The sequence below is a fragment of the Pteronotus mesoamericanus genome, unplaced genomic scaffold, assembly GCF_021234165.1.
Source record: "Pteronotus mesoamericanus isolate MK-2021 breed Mesoamerican mustached bat unplaced genomic scaffold, CSHL_Meso_final scaffold_31, whole genome shotgun sequence".
Classification (NCBI taxonomy): Eukaryota; Metazoa; Chordata; class Mammalia; order Chiroptera; family Mormoopidae; genus Pteronotus; species Pteronotus mesoamericanus.
Genome location: NW_026555312.1, coordinates 16,374,160 through 16,396,819, shown reverse-complemented (window position 1 = coordinate 16,396,819; position 22,660 = coordinate 16,374,160). Strand labels below are relative to the sequence as shown.

General features: G+C 41.8%; 1 protein-coding gene across 4 annotated transcripts in view; it reads left to right on the top strand.

Moving 5' to 3' along the window:
* The first annotated feature begins 452 nt into the window (after positions 1 to 452).
* SIRT5 (sirtuin 5) overlaps positions 453 to 22,660 on the top strand; it is a 33,623-nt gene continuing 11,415 nt past the window's right edge. The window contains exons 1-9 of one of the 4 annotated variants that reach the window (XM_054591885.1): positions 707 to 903; positions 1,719 to 1,882; positions 8,316 to 8,464; positions 11,364 to 11,497; positions 13,634 to 13,859; positions 16,863 to 16,950; positions 17,711 to 17,764; positions 19,556 to 19,679; positions 22,044 to 22,159. In XM_054591885.1, coding sequence (XP_054447860.1) covers positions 8,350 to 8,464; positions 11,364 to 11,497; positions 13,634 to 13,859; positions 16,863 to 16,950; positions 17,711 to 17,764; positions 19,556 to 19,679; positions 22,044 to 22,159 — 857 coding nt within the window. In that variant the 5' untranslated portion in view covers positions 707 to 903; positions 1,719 to 1,882; positions 8,316 to 8,349. Of the gene's footprint in view, positions 624 to 706; positions 904 to 1,718; positions 1,883 to 8,315; positions 8,465 to 11,363; positions 11,498 to 13,633; positions 13,860 to 16,862; positions 16,951 to 17,710; positions 17,765 to 19,555; positions 19,680 to 22,043; positions 22,160 to 22,660 lie in introns of those variants that run through there. The other 3 variants (XM_054591882.1, XM_054591886.1, XM_054591884.1) reach the window with 3 other exon arrangements.

Below are 22,660 nucleotides of genomic sequence, written 5' to 3'. Positions count from 1 at the left end.
GTAAGCCCGAAAGATACCCGATTTTAAGGGAAATCAGATATGGGTCACCGAGTCCTAAATGCCCTGAAACTTTCCGTCGCACGCCCGGGTAAGGATCTCAGCACCAGCACTCAGGTTCGGTGAGCTAACCTGGAAACCGAAATAACCGTCACTGGAAAATTGACGTTTCAGGGAAAGCCCCTGACACGTGAAAGGCTCTGTCTTGATTTTTTTGCTCCAGCTGCAGGGTAAGAGAAACAGTAGGCAGTGATTCACGACATACCGGAGAAGCTCAAAAAGACCAGACAAGGCGCTGCCACTCTCCCGCCCCGCCGTCTTCCAAAGAGAGAGAAGCAAAGAAACAAATGTTAATGATGAACAAGAACAGGGAACGGCCCCCAACGCTCCGAAGCCCGGCCAGTTCTGGGTCTCCGGCAGGGGCCGCTGCAGCCCGGGGAGCTGAGTTGCTCAGTCCTGCCCGGTCGTCCGGTTGACCGCCCCCGCACCTGGGGCGCTGCCGTCGCACTTGCCGTTTCCTGCAGGTGCGCCTCCGCCCCGCCTGGGGTCTCGGCAGCTCTCCTCGGCTCTCGCTGGGGAGGGATCCCGGCCCGCAACGCGCTGCCGCCCTGCCGCTCGCCACGCCGGTGCGTACCCAGGGCGGGGCACAGCGCGCATGCGCGGCCTAGTCTCTGAACCACGCCGCGTTCCGGGGTTCCCTCCGTTGGTGGGGTTGGTTGAGGGAACTCGGGGAGAAGAGAGAGGAGTGGGTCGGGCCTCTGCGGGAGGACCCTAGAGGCTCCTCCGGCCTGGCAGTCCCACATGCGGATACCCGAGTCCGGTGTCTTCCGGCCCAGGGGCGGCTGAGGCCCCGGAGACAAGGGAGGGGGCAGGAAGCAAGGCTCGAAACTAACGCTCCCGGAGCAGGTGGGCCTCGTGGGCCGCTGTGAAGGGGGAGCTGCGGGCCCTTTCAGTGTAGTCAGTCTGGTCTCTGTAGCGTCCCGTGTGGCAGATGATGGTGGCCTGGCGCAGGGTGGTGGCTGTGGGCGAGGGAGGAGGGGTCGTATTCGGGATTTAGTTAAAGATTCAGCTGTCACGACTGTGTCCAGCCTGGAGTGGTTGGGTGTGAGATTGTAGGGAAAGGGAAAAGACAGGGCCCAGGAGGGTGATACCTTAAGGCTTTGTTGAAGGTCTGGGGAAAGCTCCGGAGTTCAGGCTTGGCTGTGCGAGTGGGAGCTGTCTTTTGGACAGTGGAGGGGGCTGTCTGGAGCCCTGGGAGGATGGGGCGTCAGAGAAGTAGGTGGAGAACCAGGCGAGGGTGTCTTCTAAAAGCCATGAGACGCAAGAGTTTCCTGGAGAGGAGAGGTGATCAGATCAGTCGGAGATTGGACATAATCAGGGTTTAGCTAGGTGGAGGTCGCGGGTGACCTTGACAACAAGAGCAGGTAGGTGGTAGAGGAGGGAGGGGAATGAGTCTGCTAGTGTTGATAGCCCAGGACTGGTGCATTGCATTAATTTAGCTTTAAGTGTTCGAAAAGTATTGAATGCCTAGGTAAGTTTTTGGAGTTCCTTTGCAATATACTTATCATATACTTTAACTTTTTTTGGTAAAAAATTTTTCTCTTGCATTCCTGGCATAACTTTTAATTTATTATATTCATTTATTATATTTTTCAGACTTCATAGGTTGCCCATTTTTTAACCGAGAACATACATTTTTCTTTGTTTTTCTGATTCTGTAGGTGAATTTCAGGTTTCATAAGAAAGCCTGGTTAAACAGGGGACTGCCCTTCACCCAGAGTAATGTCAGTGTTTAGGAACCTGTTCTGCCCCCAGAAAGCTCCCAATCACTGGTTTGATGAATGAGTTTATTTTCTCCCCTGAAGTTTGTCTTCCAACCCTGAAGGTAAAAACAAGACGAAATAATTGGTGGTTTCACTCAGGGCAGTTTTCATCCCTGGGTTTTTCTGGATGGTACAACCTGAGGTTTCTATTGCCCTTCAGCCTTTTCCTTTTCTTCCCAGGACTTGCTTTTACACTTGGACAGGGTTGTAAGCATGTGGAAGGTAGAACCACTGCCCAGTCCACACCCCCCAGGAAAGCAGATGCATGTTTGCACACAGACAGCCCATCCAAAAATACTGTGTGGTAGCATCTTTAAAATAGCCTTACATTCTAAGTATTTACGATCTTGGAAATAAATTTCAGGAGGCACTGACCAAAAATACTGTGAACATTTTGTTTTTATTCTTCACTTTGTTTTCACATTTACTGAGACACTTGGAGAACATCTTGTAAATTAATTGAAAATCTAGCAGAACAAGTCCCACATTCATTTAAAAAAAAAAAAAAAGAGTGAAATGTTGACTAATAAAACAGGCAGTAGAATGGATTTTGTAACCCAGGAGACCTAAATTTTCTCACTGATTCATTCATTACATCAGATAGACATAGAAAACTTAGATTCCACTAATAATAAATTAGTATGATAGATTTGAAATTTTAAAAAGTACACATTTAGAAAGAGTATTTTTAATAATATATAATCCATGAGTATGTATGCATGCATATATTATATATAAAACACATATGTGTGTGATTAGACATTATAATTCACATAAGATGAAAACTAAAGCTACCTTTCTACAAAATACTTGTTGGTTGAATTACCTAGGCAAAAAAATCTAGAAACTAGTGATTTTTGGAAATGCTGAAACATTATTACTTAATAATAAAAACATTTTGAGTAGAAAAATTTAGATGAAAAATTAGTAACATTTTACCCAGATAGTACAAGCCCTAATCTTGTCAGTCCTACAATTAAAAATTTCTTACTATTTCATTCCTTAAGTTGTCCAGATATTCTCAAACATTTGACAACTCTTTATAATTAGCAACAAATTCAACACTCACGTTTAGAAAAGAATGTTTTGCCTTCATTTCACAGCTATCCAGCAGAAGACCAATCTTTTAGATACTCATGTAGAACAGCTATATGTATACCAGCATAGTCAGCTGCTGTGTGTTGCTTCCTCTGTCGACATAAGAGTGGCGAAACCTGGAGTTAGTTTTTCTAAGAATTTATTTGAGCCCAAATTGATGGCATTGCCAGAAAGCAAGTTCTCATGCTCCAGAGAATGAGTTTTGCAGTTTCTTTTACGCGTTGAAATTAGGAGGGAACTAAGGAGGATTACATGAACAAGATTATGTGCTTGCTAGACGGTGGTTAGGTGCTTACTTCAAAGGTGTGTTAGCCTAGATGCACAAAAACAGTGGACAGAGCTTACTTAAGGCATAGATAAACCTTGTGCTAAAAAGTTATATGCCTGCAGTGTGACCGCTGGCCATGACCTGCCAGTTAGAGATTTATGATCAGATCACCCCGTGAGGTTACTTTCCTAGAACCCCTTTTTCATCCATACTTCTGTTGACTGGATTTTAAATCTTTAAGTTCTTTTAAATTCTTAATGACTTTTGAAATCCTACCTTCATGTCTGAGAAAAAATATGACAGTTTATTTGGGAGTTAGTCAGAATTCTTTGATAATAAATGTGAAGGTTTGCTAACATTTAAAATTAACAGAAGCCGTGGCTGGTGTGGCTCAGTTTGTTGGAATGTTGTTCCATACACCAAAAAGCGGGGGTTCAGTTCTGGTCGGGGCACATACCTATGTTGCAGATTCAATTCTTGGTCAGGATGCATATGGGAGGCAACTGAGCAGTGTTTCTCTTTCACGTTGATTTTTCTCACTCTGCCCCTTCTCCTTGCCCTAAAATCAACCAACATTTAAAAATTATTTTTAATGACAGAAGAAAAGAATTTTCCAGATCTAATTGATGTGTCCAAATTAAAATATTAGAAAGCAACAGTGGACTCACACAACTTCATCTTTGAGAGAAATAACTAAAGATAATACAGTAAGCTCAAAATGATAGCATAAGTAACTATGCAACATGTAAGGAGCTTTTAGTAAAGTTAGACAGTATTGGGTGCTTTAATCTTCACAGCTCTCAAGATGTGCAAGTTTAACAATACTGTCTATGACAATATCTTAAAACCTCAAATGGATCAGAGAAAAAGCCCTTTTCTTGATAGTTATTGAAGCCAAGTGATGGGAAAATAACTTCTCTTTTCATATATGTTTAAATTTCATAATTAAAAAAATAAACTATAGTAATCCTCACTTGTCCATTACTGAGGTATTCCAAATAATCATGCCCATGCTGGTTGGAAATCATGCCAAGCTACTCCCCACGCTTCCTTTAAATAAAACATTGGGATGATTTTCACGGCAGTCGGAATTCCCAGTGCTAGAGTCTACAAGCTGCTCCCCAGAGTGGCTCTCCTGGGCTGCGGGGCCTCTGGGTCTGCCTACCGCCTCCCTCTGGCACCCCTTCAGCCAGGGGCCTGTTTTGGTGCTCTCTTTGGCTCTGACCTGCATTCTCTGAGGAAGTGACTCCAGGCAGCCAGAAGGGCTCGTCCTCTGAGATGTTCTGGAAACCAACACTACACCATTTTTCTCTTTTTCAGTATTGCAAGCTTCTTGCCCAGTTTTTTTTTATTACAGCAGAGACAGGTTATGATGAATATGTGTTGATATGCTTGCTTTTTGTGTTTAAGTAGGGTTTATTGAAGTACAGTTAATGTATATACTGTAAAATTTGCCCTTTTTGATTATAAAGTTCTATGAGTTTTGAAAACTCATTACAAAGTAGATATAGAATTTTTCATTGCTTTAAGAAAGTTCTAGGCCCTCCCTCCCCCAGTCTCTGGAAACCATGGCTATGATTTCTTTACCTACCGTTTTGCCCTTTCATAATACCATGTAAATGGTCTCAAACAGTATGTAGCCTTTTTGGGGCCTGGCTTCTTTCACTTAGCATAATGCTTTCCTCCTTCTCTCCCTCCCTCCCTCCCTCCCTTCCTTCTTTCCTTCCTTCCTCTCTTTCTTTCAGGAAAACTTTGTTTTGAAATATTTTTAGGTTTACAGAAATGTTACATACATAGCGCACAGAGTTTCCATCTACTATTTGCCCAATTTCTTCTAAAGTTAACATCTGAAGTAATTAGAGTAGAATGATCTGATCTAGGATATTTACAGTGGTACAGTACTAGTCACTAATTTGCCGACTTCACTTTTTGCCAGTTCTCCCCCCAGTTATCCTTTTCCCATCTTGAATCCAGTCGAGGATTTCACACAGCATTTAGTTGTCCCTTCTGTTTAGTCTCCAACCTGGGACAAGTCCCTGGTCTTTATCTTTCATAACCTTGATAGCTTTTTTGAAGAGCAGATTTTGCTATAGAATGTCCCCTCGATTGGGATTTGTCTGATGTTTTCTTATAATTAAATTGAGCTAATGCGTTTTGGGGGGCGGGGGAAGCTGCAAGTGATATTTTGCCCTTCTTATTGCATCTTATCAGGAGTTACGCGAAGTTAGTATGCTTATTGCCAGGGATTAACTGACTGTTTGGTTAAGGCAGTCTGCCAGATCTTTCCACAGTAGGTTACGATTGCATAATACTTTATTTATTTATTTGATTTTGCCTGCTACTTTAAAAATTCATCCATGTTGTTTTACGTATTAGCAGTTTATTCTTTTTATTGCTGAACAGTATTTCATTGTATTGATGGACCACATTTTGTTTACCCATTTATAAGCTGCTAGACATTTGATTTGCTTCCAGTTTTTGGGCTGACACTGTCTGATAGGCCTTGATGTTCTTCTGAACATAAATAATTTCATAAAACACCAACATCAGACAAAGCTACCCTATGACCATGGTGAATTGGGACAAAAATAAGACAACTGCATAATAGGTCTAAAGCTAGATAAAAAACAAGAACATGTCTTAACCACAAAAATAACAAAACATCCTCCTGTCCTGGCTAATACCAGGGCTTGCTGTTTATTGACTAATCACAGCTCTAGCCTCACTTCAATGCTTTTCACCTTTCAGATAAGATTCACTAAAGCATTCAGTCAAGGTATCCTGTTTCCTGACAGCATCCACTCCAGAATAAAGACTCAGTTCCTTGAACCCTCCCCAACCTCAGCTAACACAAGCTCAACCCCTATAGGAGATCCTTTCTAACACTGTTGCTGGTATGCACTGCAATTCCTCGTGGCTGCTTCTCCCCCTGCAGCTGCTCAACTTCAAGTGTGTTCCTGGTCTCCCGCTGCAGAGCATTGACAATGCAAACAACCTATAAGCACATACATTGAAAATCCTTGCTTCCACTCTTGTCTCCATGCATCCCATATATCCCATTCCACCCCCCAATTCTTCTTTACTAATTTCTTGGGAATTCTTCCATTAAAAGAAAATCATAAATGGAAATAAGTACTATTGTGTATACTCATATCTCCTTCCCTTTCTCACACACAACAACATTTGTCTCTGACTTTTCCCCCATGACATTATATTTTGGAGATCTCTATCTGATTAGAGAGAATATTCTCTGTTTTTTTGTTGTTTGTTTGTTTTAACATTTGAAATCTGAATGTTGGAATGACTATGGCATTAAAGAATCTGATTTGGCACTAACATGTTTTTGAGCCTCATCTTCCAGACATTTATTTTTAACCCCTGTGACTATCTTCTGCTCTACTGATACCAACACTCACTTCTGTAGCTAACAAGCTGTCTGCTTATAAACACTGAATCAACCAACAAATCACATTTAGTTAGACTTTGTTCATTTCATTCTTTTAAATACACATAAAATTTACCACCTTAATTATTTTTAAGGATACAGTTTAGTATTGTTAAGTACATCTGTGTTGTACAACCCATGCCTCTTTATCTTGCAAAACTGAAATTTTATACACATTTTTTAATTTTAAAACTATTTTATAGTTTACATACAGTAAAATTAACCCTTTTTTAGTGTTGAGTTCTGTGGGTTTTGACGGACACAATCATGTAACTATCACCGTAGTCAAAATATAAAACAATTCCATTATCTGAAAAACCTCTCATGGCCCTTTGTGTATTCACTCCTCCCTGCTCGGGCAATCGCTGATAGGTTTTCTGTCCCCATAGTTTTGTCTATTCCAGAATATCGTGTGAGTACAATCATACGTATGTTCATTTATGTAGCAGCCATGTTGCATATTATGAATGCCATTGTTTGTTGAACCTGTCCCCTGCAGATGGTCATTGAGGTTGTTTCTAGTCTCTTGCTGTTAATCACAATGATCTAAAGAACAACTCTGTAGATATGTCATTTTGGATGTGTGTAAGTCTGACTATTGTAAAAATGTGCAAACTTGGGATTGCTAGGTCAAAGGGAAAATGAATTTGTAATTTTAATAGGTTGTTCTCCAAAGGAATTGTAAAGTTTTAGGAAATATGTTATTTTTCTATTGTATCCACAAATCTTTAATCCTGAGTTTTTCTAACAATTTGACCCACTAGATAGAAGTCAGCTCTGCCAATTACCACTTTGATGTCATTTATCCAAATAGTGTCTTTTTCTATGTCTCCTTTTCTTTTATAAATTCCTCAGGAATAGATAAAGATTTACTAACTGTGCTTTAAGACACAAGTTTTTGCCCTGACCAGTGTGGCTCAGTTGGTTTGAGCATTGTCCCCTAAACCAAAGTGTTGCGGATTGGATTCCCAGTCAGAGCACATACCTAGGTTGTATGTTTTGTCCCCAGTTGGGGTGCAAATGAAAGGCAACTCGACCAATGTTTTGCTCTCACATCGATGTTTCCCTCCTTCCCTCTCCCTACCTTCCTCCCACTCTAAAATAAATAATTATGTCCTTGGGAGAGGATTAAAACAGCAAGTTATTTTGACATGATGTCATCTTTATCCTATTTGTCATAATGAAACATCTTTCCCGCTTAATTAAAATCTCAGAATTTACGTTCTCATAGAGGTCTATGGTTTTCACACATTTTTAAAAGCAGGGAGCCCATTTTTCAAATGATTTCTCATATCTAACCCCATCTCCGACCTCTAAGGCAGTGGTTCTCCAACTTAAGCATTCATCAGAATCACCTGGACACAGAGGCGGGCCCCACCCCAAGTGTCTGATGCATGGGCCCCAGGGTGGAGCCCATGACTTTGCATTTCTGACAAGATCTCAGGTGATGCTGTTGCTGCTGGTCTAGGGACAACGTGAGATCCACTGCGCCAGGGCACTGAGGAGCTCTTGAGAACAAATTGGAAACAGCTGGTTCAGAGACTGACCGCCACGAAGATCTGACGCTAAAGATTTTTAAGGGCATTCTTACTTTTATATAAATATAAATATAAATATAAATATATATTTGTGAAGTACAAGTATTTTCTGATTGTTTCTGTTTGTTTTTGTGATTTTTCTAAAGCCCATCTCAAGAACTAGTACTCTAAGGAAACCCGATGGGACCTCTCCAGATTGTCCCCAGCCGATTAATCTCCCAACTGTATTGTGGATTGAAATCTCCAGCTGCCACAGGAACCAAGATACGCCTAATGATGGCTCGTCCAAGTTCAGGTAGGTCTTTCTTAGCCTGTCATCTCCTCATTTGCAGTACCTGAAAATTCCTACACTTTGATGGGGAATGTTTAATATTGAAGTGGGTGCTGGGCAAGATTTTGGAGAAGGCCACTCTGTCATTTTCTCCTTAGACAAGTCCCTTTCAGGACAGGTCAGAGATGATCTCTTAATAGTCAAGGTAGGTCTGTTTAGGGCATTTTGTTGCTTCTCCCAGAATATTTGCATTTAAGCCTTTCACACATGATTTGTGTTTTAAACCCCTCTCTGCAGGGGAGACAAGCTGGTGATTGCCCTACAGGGTAATATGGGGTTCAACTTTTTACTGGACAGAAATGATAGAGTTTAACAGATTTATATAACAGATGATCCTTAGGTGGGCCTGTTAAACTGTGCTTCAGTGTGGCATTGAAAGTCCATGCTGAACTCTTCTTGCCTCATTTTTAACTTTCGGATAACTTTTTCTACTACTGTGAGTATGCTGAATTGTAATAACACTTCCTCCCATTTTGCTCAATCTCAGGAACAATAGAGAACCCAAAGAACCCAGTTCTACTCAGCCACCCAGCCCCTTGATGTTCACAGCTGTGTAGGACAGGCTGCCAGAGGCTGTGGAGGCACCCAGAAGCATGTGCTTGACAAAAGTGGGCCACCTGGGTCTGAAAATGCAAAACATTCTGGTGTGTTTTTCTTTAGCAGTTAGGAAATGTTTTTTTAAAATAAGATTTCACACAGCTTTAACACTGTTACATGATTATTTCCTGTTTTCCAAGAATGAAACCTGAGTTGACTCTTTTGTTTCTAGAAGTTACTTAAAGTGGTATCTTAATAAAAGTCACTCTGATCTGGGAATCTATTCATCAGACTTTACAATTGGGGTAGAAAACACCCTTAGAGCAGGGGAACTTTCCCCTAAGGTCCCTAAGGATGTCTGTAGGGTTTCAATCCAGGAGTCATATAACTAGTTCCTAGAAAATTATTTGTATATTTTCTTATTTAGCATCTTGTTCTTTCAGGGGGTAGATCAGACTGGGTTTCTTTTTCAGAAATCTCCCTAGTTAGACAGCATAAGTGTACCTTATTTTTCACACCAGTCCATTTCTGAAAGGGATGTGAGTGTAGGCAGTGTTAGAATGGCCAGCAGGTAGTTGGCTGGTTATACCAAAAGGCAAAAGGGTGCCTGAACCACCTTTATTCCTTTGAGCCTTGCTGCAGAAAAGCGATCCTAGAGAGCTCCAGGAATGTGGCCGAAAGGGAGCTGGAGCCTCTGCTTCTTTGTTTCTGAGAGCCTGTTTTGACTGTCTGTTCAATCTTCCCAGTAGTCAGAGAGGAAGGGAAAGGGAGGGAAGATGGAGTCTTTTATGAAATTCTCTAACCTGCATGGGCCATACAGGTGGACCTGGGAGTAGGAGGGCAAGGAAATGCTGCCCTTGCCTAGACGGAGCCAACAAGTATGAGAAACCAATAGGATCCTTTTTACCAGCTTGAGATACAAAATGAAGTCACATTCCTTTAACATGCAACTATGAGCCCTCACCCCAGTATCTTTCTCCCTTTCCTCAATCCTGCCTGTCACTGGTTCCATCTCTTAGGGTGCACTCATTCAGTCCAAGGGTTAAACTTGGTCCCTGTTGCCTCCAGGGTGGAAGACCAGAAAGCCTGCTCCATCAGCAATGGAATGTACGTCCATTTTTGCTGAACTTTTCAGTGCTTTAGCACAGCCTGGCCACTCCTCACAGATGCCTGCTTCAGTGGCCCAGGCCAGCCACAGGCAGTGCTGGTCTGGCACTTGCTTCTCCAGCGGAGGACTGAGAGGGAGCCTCTCTTCTCCCTGAAGCGTATGCTTAGCTCTCTGCAGCTTGTACCTGGCCTGCTGTAGCCACAGCACGCACTTACCCCTCACCCAGGGCTGCAGAGCCACAGGGTCGGAGAGGGTGTTGCTCTGAGCCGTATGCTGGGCCCTGACCTAAATCTCTGCCACCCAAGAGGAACAGTGACACTTCCAAGTCTGGGATGGGGACATTTGTTTCAGGGGTAAACTCCACCTTAGGGTCCAGTGGGCCTGAGGACGATCCACACATACACACACATGCACACAAAAACAGTTGTCTTTACTTTCATGAAGGAAGATGCATTCTCATCCATTAGCCTCTTTTAATCTTTATACGAGTGCTGCTCTAGGGAAGACACTCCTCTGCAGGTCATATTGCCAAGGGAGCCCAGAAGCGCAGAAGGGCAGGAGTTCCCAAATGACCACGCACACGGATGGAGGCAGAGATGAGATTCAGAGCCAGTGCTGTGTGCCTGAAGGCCCTGCTTCTTTCTTAAGGTGTTGTACATTCACACATCAAGGGCACAGTGGCATCTTCACAGTGCAGGAATAGTTATATTTGGGTATCTTAAAGTACAATTTCACTCAAGGTCAAGTTTCAGAATATAGGTACCTCCTGCTTTTCAAAAGTTTGCTCTATACCACTTCGCTATTACAAAAAACCTGTATCGGTATCTGTTTTTGCTAACCAAAGGAAATCTAGAGGATTTCTGCATTTATGTAACAAGGTGAAAAACAAAAAGCATTCAGCATTTATTTTGCAGCGAGTTATAGAGATAGCACACACCGAGCAGCAGCTAGACGGCCCTGCCAAGCTTTCTCTGGAACTACATTCAGCACCAAGCGACATAGCTTTGAACTCTGTCTTTGAGCATCTGTGCTTTCTCTCCATTTACTGTGTGCATCTGTTAGCAAAATGTGTCCTGAGACAGTTACTTCTTCACTTTATGCAGGGTTTCATAGAAACACTCTACTTTCAGCTAGCAGGGGAAACCTAGGCAGACCATTGATATGGATATAAATATCTAAATGATGCACTGGATTGATAAAGTTTTATTCTCTCTTTAGATATGGCTGAGTTTCGGAAGTGTTTTGCAAAAGCCAAGCACATAGTCGTCATTTCAGGGGCTGGCATTAGCGCTGAGAGTGGGATTCCGACTTTCAGAGGGGCCGGAGGTTATTGGAGAAAGTGGCAATCTCAGGTTAGTAGTGTTTCCAGAATATTAAGAGACTCTTCTGAATGAAATCATAACACAGTTTGACTTAGAACGTGTACTAATACCTGAAACCCAGAGAGCAAAGTTTTCAAATTAACTTATGACCCTTGTCCTGTTCTTTTTGGTGTCAATGCAACATCCATATGATTAAGATCTGACATTTAAGCAAAGCTGCCATGTCCCTTACTTTCTCGGTATGTATAGATTGCATTTATTCAGATAACAATCAGATTCTTCTAGTAATTCAAGTGGAATCAGAAAACCTTGGTTAGCATGAGTCATTACTATAGATATTGCGATTAAGTATTACATATTTTTAAAGTTTCTGTGACTGTTTCACATTAAAACTGAAGCTGAATTATTGAAAGCCTACAGCTTGATATTCAAAACTTTATATGAAGGTCATTAGAATGTAAGTTTAAAGAAATAGAGTTTTTACTGAGGTATATTATCCATACAGTAAAACTCACCAGTTTTAAGTGCACAATTGAATGACTTTTTACAAACATGCATAGCGTAGCCAGCACCACATCCAGTGTGGAACATTTCTGTGCCCCAGGTTACTCCCTCAGGCCCTTTGTGGTCAGTCTCCTACCCTCCCCCAGGAAATCCCTAGTTTTGGAGGGTAGGGGATTTTGTCTGTTTTATTCATTGCTCCATCCCCAGCTTCCAGAATTCTGGAACAAAATAGGTGCTTAATAAATTTTTGTTAGTTGAATGAAGACAAACATACATAATTACTTCAATAGGTGACTTCTAAATTTAGTAGTTAATTTCTTGCATGAAGGGTTAATGAACCTGCCCTTTTTTCCTGTATTAAAGGTCTCTGTATGGCAAATATTTAGGATGTATTTTCACTTTTCCACTGCCCTCCAGGTGAGGCCTGGGGACATAGACAAGGGGATCATCACCTTAAAGATGAAGGTGGGGGAAGAAAGAGCAGAGGACCCTTAGGGTCCCACAAGAAAGAGGAGCCACAGAGAGCAGTCCCTGAATTAAAGAAGCAGGGGGTGGGCAGAGGTGTGACGAGGAGCTTAGAGAGAGGCCTCCATCCTGCCAGAGCAGCTCAGAGTTTGTGGGGAAGCCAAGGAGTCAGTACAGTATGTTTGACTCCCTCTGTGTTCCCACAACACACACAGGGTGGGCAAAAGTAGGTTTATAGTTGTGAGTATGCGAAACACAGGTTATTCTTTTATTATTTATTTATTTATTACTGTAAACCTATTTTTGGCCAGCTCTGTATATTAGGGGTCATGCTATCTCTAAACTGCTCAGGCCACTTGTACTATAAGTAGAAGGCAGGAAGGAAGGAAGTACAGGGTTGACATGAATAATCCACAGCACAGAAGATCTTCTCCCCATGACTGACAGGTAGATGGGGACCTTTACACTAAAAAAAAAAAAAAAAAAAAAAAAAATGCATAATACTGCCACAATCAAGATAGAGAATATTTTTGTCATTGATAAAGGTTTCCTTATGCCCTTTCCCGTCAGCTTCCAGCCTGAGATGGCTACTTCTCTGTTCACCATAGATGAGATTTGGCTGTCCTAGAAGAGGAATAGCACTATAAAACACCTATTTTTATGTATTTTGTTGATATAATACATATGGTGAGTGTGTAGCTGTAATGACAGTTATAAAAACTGAGTTTCTCAACTGTGGCCAATATGCCTCCTTTGGGCATTTTACATTTCCCTTTTTTCCTGGACAAATGATACTGACTTCACATATTTTGGAGCTCCAGCCTAAATTACCTTCCTGCATATTACTTTACTTCATGTTCATGACTGACTTGAGTGGTAAATGGGACAGGTTGCATTTTCCCTGAGTTATAATTGGGGAAATTAAAACCGATTTCTCCAAGGTCTCTTGTTAGTCTCAGGACTGGGACACGGGCTGCAGCCCAGGCTCCCGCCCCATGTCTGCCACAGCGCGTGACCCTGCAGCAGGCAGGCCCAGCTTGCACCCTCCCAAAGCTGCCTGTCTCTGTCATAGAGAAAAAGGGGCCTGCGAGTGTCTCCGTAACTGCCTGTCACTGCAGCCGCCACCCCCGCTTCCTGGGTACCAGAGCTTTGGCGCCTCTTTTGCTCCCTGACTCTTCCCTCCTCTCTTACCCCCAGGTCCTGGCCACTCCTGAGGCCTTTGCCCAAAACCCGTCCCTAGTGTGGGAGTTCTACCACTACCGGCGGGAAGTCATACAGCGCGTAGAGCCAAACCCTGGGCACCTCGCCATCGCCAAGTGTGAAGCCCGGCTCCGTGGGCAGGGCCGCCGGGTTGCAGTCATCACCCAAAACATTGATGAGCTGCACCGCAAGGCTGGCACCAAGAATCTTCTGGAAATTCATGGTGAGGACCCTCAGCCTCAGATGGGGAGGGAACCAGACTTTAAAACACATGTCCTGCTCTGACCGGGTAGCTCAGTTGGTTGGAGGGTTGCCCCCCTATACCAAGGTGGTGGGTTTGATCTTGGGTCAGAGCACATACAAGAAGCCACCAAGGAATGTACAGATGAATGGAGCAACAAATCGATGTCTCTCTATCCCTGTCTCTCTCAAATCAGTTTTAAAAAACTAAAATAAAACACATGTCCTGCCATTTCCCACCTGGACTCACTAAAACAGAATCTGCATTTTGACAAGATGCCCAGGTGTCTGGCGTGCACATGTGACACCAGAAAAGCGCTGGTCTGCGCAGCTGCATGCACTCCCTTCCCTGAGGAGTTGCATTGAGGGGATTGTGGGCAGAGACAACTGCCCAGCTGGGCTGAAGGGAGCCAGGAGTTGTGGGCCATTGAACAGCTATTCCTTTAACGGATCTGGCAAAAGAGAACCTTTGCATTCCTGGGGGTATCTATTTACTTTCCCTTTGTCTCCCAGTTGGCACTGTCCCCAGAGGCTGTGCTTCTGCTAAGCTCTCCAGCCTTTAAGGAGCTGCCAGCTCGGTAACCTTTACTGTATCAAGCAGTGACACACATGGGTTTTGTCTTAGGTCCCTTAGGCTTCCCTTCTCTGCCCTAATGACAACCCCCGTTTCCCTCTTGTCCTCTTAATTCCCTTTTCTCTTCGCTCTTACCTGAAATCTAGAAAATCCATCATACAAGAGCATAAATGGGCATGCAACGGTTTTTTTATTCCCCAAGGACATTTGCATGTAAGAGTCTATAAAATTCAATCCCAAGGAATGCATTTCTAATTGTGGAATCTCCAGAAACAGTGACCCAGTGGGGAACATTTCTTCTGTGTGTTTGCTGTGAAGTGGCCCGCTTTTGCCTAGGCTGTGGTCATCCTGATAATCAGAGCTGAGCACTGTTTGCTTGGATCCCATGTCTCTCTTGTGCCCCAGCAGCCTTAGCCACCTACTAACTAAGTGTCTCTTTTCTGCTGGATCTGGGATGGTGTTTCATCATGGCCTTTCTCATTTATCTCCAGTGTCAGAATGTAGGCTGTGTCACTTGCCATAAAGAGTGTATAAAATGGGGGTAACACCTCTCTTATCCAGTTATTTTAAGGATAAGATAATACACATATGCGTATTTGTTGGGACTTTTTTCGTTTCAAATGATGAGAACTCTTCTAATTTAGGCAAAAATAAAAGGAAGCCCTTTCTTTCATCAAATTGAAAATGCCATCAATTTTAAGATGCATCATGTTTTTAATGTGATACTTAGAAAATAATCTGTCCAAACCATGTTATCTTATTCTAGTACCCTTTAAAATTGCTATTTTATACTTATAGGAAGGACTTGTTAAAAATTCCTTAGATACACATTTTTAGAAGCTGTCACTGTCACACATATAAAAGACAACATATGGATGAAATCAAGTGGTTAAGATATTTCTTCTGCATTACCTGTGAATGACTCCGAGGCACCAGTGACTGTGTTTGCCATGCACTGTAGTGCTCTGTGCCATCAAGCAGACCTGTGATGCAGCTTTTCCTAAAAGGATGCTCCTCTCTCCCCTCTGGGCTTCTTCTCCAGGCTGCTGACATACGTTCTGCAGATTTGATATCGGGCCTTTCTTGATCTTACTAGAAAGGTGTCAGTGGAAGGGTTCTAGACAACCAAGACTCAGTTTTTTCCTTCCCCAAATGGCCCTTACGGGGTTTGTTGGCAGAAGCATGCAGGGGCTGCCTTTGTCCAGTCAGGACACCGAGATTAGCAAGTCACCACGTGTATCAGTCATTGGCGTTAGCCTTCAACAAGCCTGTGCAAGTGCTGGCTATGGCAGCTGCGTCACACCCGTCGTGTGGCCGGTAGCAGTTGCAAGACACACCTGAATTTCAGAGATGTTAATTTAATATGGGGAAAAGGGGTCATGCTAAAACTGACGAAGTAGGTATGTTGGTTCACAAACCTGAGGAGCCCGGGGGGTGGAGCTGATGTCATCAGTAGCAGCTCCCAGTCTTGCTCTCCCTGCCTCTCTGCCTCCTTCCCTCGCTTTGTTGACTTTGAGCTAGTTCACATTTCCCTCTGCAGTTGATCATCTCCATGCACCAGCAACGGTGGTGTCCGGTGGCTCCAGGCTCACTCCAGCTTAGCTCTCTCCTCAGAAGATAAACCTCTGCGTGACCTTGCCTGGGTCACTTACTCCTTTTTGACCGAACACTACCGTTAGAGTACTAGGCTGCTATGATTGGACTAGCCTGGAACTTGTGCCCAAGCTTGTATTTTAGGATGTAATTGACAGCTCCAGCAGCTCGGCATGGGATAGTGGGATATAGGAGAAGTGATCCCTCAGTTAAGGGACACTGGAGAGAATGGAACAACATGTGTCCACCACAGTATGTGACATGCTCAGCACAACACTGGGCACATGGTGAACAAACGGTGAATAGTAGTCACCATTACTGGGTTAGCTCAATAAATGGTTACTAGTTTCAAGTTATTTTCTTCATTTATCAGTTGATTATTGATTGATTGATCTGGTTTTAGATAAAAGATTCAAGCTTTATTAAATTGAAATTAAGACTTGTAAACACATCGCAAGCTACTGAACCTTTATCAATCATGCACTTAATAAATCATGCCCTTAAGTTTGGTTGGTTTCATCTACCCTGTAGACCAGTTCAGTTCCACCTGAACGTCACTCCAAGTAATCTGAGAACTCCTTCGTCATGGAGGACATTGTTTCATCTGTCCCTCTTCCCTCCAGATTAGAAAGTCTTGGAGGGCAGATGCTCTGCGTTTGTTCAATAGTACTGCATGCCTTCACATTTCCTGTGATAACTAGAATAGGCCCGTTTGCTAAAATGAACATATAAAAACTAAATTATTTTGTACTCTTTTGGAAATGGAGACAATTGCTCTTGATGATATGATTTCTGGTCTGGCTAACTTGTGTTTTTCAGGTAGCATATTTAAAACTCGATGTACCTCTTGCAGAGTTGTGGCTGAGAATTACAACAGTCCAATTTGTGCAGCTTTATCAGGAAAAGGGTAATTATGCAGCACTACAGAATAATTGTATGTTGTTTTCTCTTTTAAATTGAACATAAATATGAGGAAATCATATATTAATCTAAGATTTGCATGGTAATTATGAGAGATATGACCAAATACATTATAGCATATTATGAAAGAAATATTTGGCTCGCAATTTACAATGTTAAGTGAAAACCACAGGATCTAACTCTATACAATATGATCCCAAGCCTGTATTTAAACACACACACACACACACACACACTCCCCATGTTGATGTTTCCATGTATGGAAGACCTAAAGAAAATTACAGTGATTTTCAGGACTGGTGGGATAATTCTGGTTTCTTTTTTATATATTTTTTAAAATTTTCTAACATTTTTCTGATGAATGTGTGCTATGATGGTAAATAAGGAAAGAAATTAAGAGTAGACTCAGAGTATTGAGAAAAATTCTACTTGACCATTTTAAATCAGTATAAATTGTACAAGGAATATCTTAATATAACATCACTGAAGAAGATTCAAATTTTACCATATACAATGCAAATCATGAAACTCCCCCTTGGCACTTCTGGCTCTCCCCATACAAATTCCCTTTTGAGGTAAAACCACTGGTGATTACTTGATGTCTATTCTTTGAATACTGCATGTATTAATTAGGAGTTTTGCACCATATCCTGCCAGGCAAATATACACACACAGCAGGTTATGTTATTTCTTTGTTCCTTGATTATACCAATGACATTTCTCTTTTCTAATATTGTTTACTTTAGTGCTCCAGAACCTGAAGCACAAGATGCCAGAATCCCAGTTGAGAAACTTCCCCGGTGGGTAAAAATCTTTCACCTGTATTTGGTGTTCCAGGTTACAAAAAAGGAAAATTAAGAGTCAAAATCTAAGATCATTTGGTGAGATGTCTCTTAATTCTCCAATGGAAAAAAACCCCAGCCCTGATCTATGAGGCCAAGGGCAGAGGTACAGAGGAGGAACCAAACCAGGGTAAAGGGAACTGCTGCTGTCCAGTCCCTTTTGCTTTGTGTTACTGCAGGACAATTTGGGGCCTGGAGAGTCTCCGAAACTGTTATGTTACAGATGCTTATCCAGTGTATATAAAGCATAGAGGCTGGCGTCCTGTAACTGATCAGTAAACCTTAGTTACTATCATCTTCAACTTCTTCATTGCCATCTGTATTATTAATCCAGGTTTATGGAGGCAGTAAAAGGTCTTGCAAAGATGAAATTATAGAACCAAGCATAATTTTTGTAGATTAAGAAAAAACTAGAAAGATTTTTACATCAGTTTTTAAAAACCAGATATTAAAATAGCACTTCCAAAAGAATTTCAGACAGCACTAGATCCATGTGATATTCATAGGCAGTGCTTGAAAAAAGATATTGTGTGCTCAGATGACACTACATTAAACAAGTTAAAATATATTTGCTTTACTGTAGGACTTATGGCAGCATTTCATTTGCCAAAGTACATTGTTACTCTCTAAAAAGTGGTTATAATATGTTAATAATTCACTGGTTTATTTAACCACAGAACCCTTTTTATTTTTCTTAATAAGGGTTTTCATTACTAAATGCTAAAGTTTTAATATGAAAGAACAGGGAATTCTGGAGGGTTCCTGAGTAGGACATTAATATGTTGAAAATGATGCTGGGGGAAATTATTTTATTTTATTATTTTTTAAATATTGTATTTATCTATTTTTAGGTGGGGGGGGGGAGAAGGAGAGGGAGAGAGATATCAATGCAAGAGAGATACACTGATCAGTTGCCTCTCGCATGCCCCTACCTCTGGACCTGGCCCACAACCCAAGCATGTGCCCTGACCAGGAATTGAACTGGCTACCTTTTGGTCTGCAGGCCAGCGCTCAGTCCACTGAGCCACACCAGCCAGGGCTAGGGGAGATTATTTTAGAAGGTACATATAAAGTATTAAGAGATAGTATGGAGTAAATGATGAGAAATTTTTAGTAATTTACCCTGGAAAACTTGGCTATACACAGGGTGAGAGGGAGGTGAATCTTGGAGAAAATGAAAGGAGGTAGCTGATGAAATTAGGGGGCAGTTGAAGTGTTAGAGGCAAATCTGAGTCCGGTGTTCCTCCCAGGTCTGGGTAGCTGAGCACAGTAGTGCTCTTGAGCGTGATAAAGTCACTGGGAAAGGGAAAACTTGAAGAATAAGAAGGTCAGGCTGAAACATATTTGTCGCCAAAACAACCCAGTGCATCCAGACAAAGTAAAAACTTTATAAGGCAGTTAAAGTTAGTATTTTGTATTCAGGACAAGTTCCTGTGGGCTGGAAGAGCAGGATGACTATCAGGAGGAGCAGAGGTGACCTATCTGGACAGACTGGATTTGGGGCAGCCCTGGCCCTACTCTGATCCACCTGGGCAGACCTTCTGGCAAGGCTCAGGGTTTTAGTATGTGTTCTTCTAGACCAGGCATGAGCAGACAGTGGCCTATGAGCCAAATCTGACCTGCCACCTCTTTTTGAAAATAAAGTTTTATTGGAACACAGCCATGCTCCTTCTTCTATGTATAGTTCATGGCAACTTTCATACTACAATGACAGAGTTGAATGTTTGTGAAAGAGAATGTTCTTTACAGGTGTGAAGAGACAGGGTGCGGGGGCCTGCTGCGACCTCACGTAGTGTGGTTTGGAGAAAACCTGGACCCTGCCGTTCTGGAAGAGGTTGACAGAGAGCTGGCCCTCTGTGACTTATGTCTAGTGGTAGGTCATGTCCTTCCCTGATGGTGGGGATTTTCTGAAATACCAGGACTAGGGTGGAGATTGTTCCCTCCCTCCCTCCCTTCCCTTTTGATGTGTTTTGAGAGGCCTTGTGGTATCCTAGAGAAAAACTAAGAAACAGTGAATAAGAATTGATCTTAAAATACAAAACTATACAAGACCATGCCTTGGGCTTCTTAAAGCCTTCTCCCCGACCAAAAAAAATCATAAAAAGAGCATGTCATTGGTTCTGATTTTAAAAATAATACATGCTCATTATTAAATTTCATTGAGAAAATACAAAAAGAGGAAATTAGAAATCACTGATAATTCTACCATCCAAGAATAATGTGTTAGCCTTTTAGTATGTTTTCTTCTAGACCAGGCATGAGCAGACAGTGGCCTATGGGCCAAATCTGACCTGCCACCTCTTTTTGAAAGTAAACTTTTATTGGAACACAGCCATGCTCCTTCTTCTATGTATAGTTCATGGCAACTTTCATACTACAATGGCAGAGTTGAATGTTTGTGGCAGAGACCATATGGCCTGATAAGCCTAAAAAATGCACACTATTTGGCCTTTTACAGAAAAAGCTTGTCCACTCCTGGTCTAGACCTTTCCTTAGGCAGATGTGCACATGTTGATTAAAATTCAAAAAAATGGGTTCATACTCCCAAAATACTAATTTAAAAAGACTATATGCACCCCTATGTTCATTGCAGTGTTATTTATAATAGCCAAGTTATGGAAGCAACCTGTGTGCCCAACAATAGATGAGTGGATTAGAAAAGCTGTGGTACAAATGTACAATGGAATATTACTCAGCCAAAAAAAGAACTATTTGCGGCAGCACGGATGGACCTAGAGAGTATCATGCTCAGTGACATAAGTCAGTCAAAGACAAATACCACATGATATCACTTATATGTGGAATTGAAAGAACAAAATAAACAAACAAAATTGAAACAGACTCAGCCACAGAGAGTGGTCTGGTGATAATCAGAGAGGAGGTGGAGTGGGGGGCTAGGTAAAAAAGGTGAAGGGGTTGAGAAGTACTAATTAATAATTACAAAATAGGAGATGTAAAGTGCAACATAGGGAACATAGTCAATAATATATTGTAATAACTGTGTGTGGTGCCAGGCGGGTGCTGGAAACACTCGGGAGAACATTTCGTAAAGTATGTGATTTTGTAACCACTATGCTATACATCTGAAACCAATACAAAATAATATTGAAGTAAGCTGTAATTTTAAAATTTAAAAAAATAAAATTGGAAAATGGGTTCATACTATGTTATGTTTTGAAACTACTTTATTCATATAGCAATTCTCTTAGCATATTCCATGTCAGTATATCCAGATGCATATCATCTTTTAATTGGCTGCATGGTGTTCTGGTGTATATTTTCAATCAATCCTCTATTGTTGGACATTCAGGCTGTTTCAAGTTTTCATATTTTAAACAACAATATGGTGAATAGCCTCAGATATAACTCTTAACAAAATAATTTAACAAACTTAAATTACTGCCTTAGGACAAATTTCCCAGAAGTGGAATTATTGGACAAAGGGTAGGCATATTGCAGATTTTCTTTAACATGCTTTTAAAAACAGAGGCACTTTCTCATTGGGGCATACTCATTCAGCCAGTATTTACTGAGTGCATCCCAAAGTTGAGTATAGGGTCAATGTTCATGCTAGATGGCTAAGTGAGAAAAGCTGGCTTATAAAATATGTTCTGGTCTTCCCATTTTTTTCCCCCCAGCAATCTTAGTACTTGAGTTCTGGCTAAGAAAGAATTCAGATCCAAGACTTAAATATAAGCACAAGTTATTTTAGAATGTAACAGGGGTAGAAAAAGTGAGCTGTGGACAAAGTAAGCCAGCTGGCCTTCCCATTCTTATAAAGAATGTTTATAAATCTATATTCATAGAGAAAAACCTGAAAGAACATATATCGAAATGTGTGAACAGTGGTTATTTGAGGGTAGTAGGATTGTGAATGACATGTATGTTTTTTTTCTTTGAATTATCTAACTTAAAAAAAGGAACATGGATTATTTGTATCACTTCAAAGAGCAGAAACAAAAATAAAATTAACTCCAAAAGGTGATGATTCATTTCATTGCTACTCCCCATTTGCACAACTCCCCTTTTCACGTCTTTCTGAATTCCAATGATCAGCCAAAAAGGCGCCTCCTAACTTCCCATTTGCCCCTTAAATGCTCTCCTTTCATCCCATCCAGCTTAGCTTTCCCCACATCTGCAACCACAAACCTGCCTGGGTCTATGTGAAATTTTCTGCTAAAATATTTCTTCTCTGCACAGTGTGGTCATTTGTCTGTTTCCATCTGTTTGCTTGTAGGTGGGAACTTCCTCTGTGGTTTATCCTGCTGCCATGTTTGCCCCCCAGGTGTCCGCTAGGGGAGTGCCAGTGGCCGAATTTAACATGGAAACCACCCCAGCCACGAACAGATTCAGGTACAGGGATTACCAAGGTGGGAGATGGAAGGTATTAATCAGGTTTGGACTGGTCCTCTAAAGAGATTTTACCTATTCTTCTACTTAAAAAAAGAGAAAGACACGTCGAGTTTGTGTTTTATTTGGTCTGTCGTTGCTTTTACGGAAGAACAGAATATTGTTAACTATAGGCTGAGGTGGCTCTTCTTACAAGGAGTTTGTCATAGGACTTCCCCCCCACCCCCCCGATTTTGAAAGCTCTTAGATTCCTAAGGCTTAGCTTTCAGTTGTCTTTTTAAACTAAGTTTAGGAGTGGCAGGAATTTAGATGTAGGTCAGCCTGGGACATACGCAGTCAGAACCATCACCTCTGCTCTCATTGTGAGCCTACTTGGGCAAATCCCCCTGGCCTAATTGCCAGGAATATTTGTACTTGTGACTGTATTATGATATTGATTCTGTTCCACATGTTTGTGTGGACAGAATAGATTATCATAGTGTGCATTTTCAGTCCCATTCCATG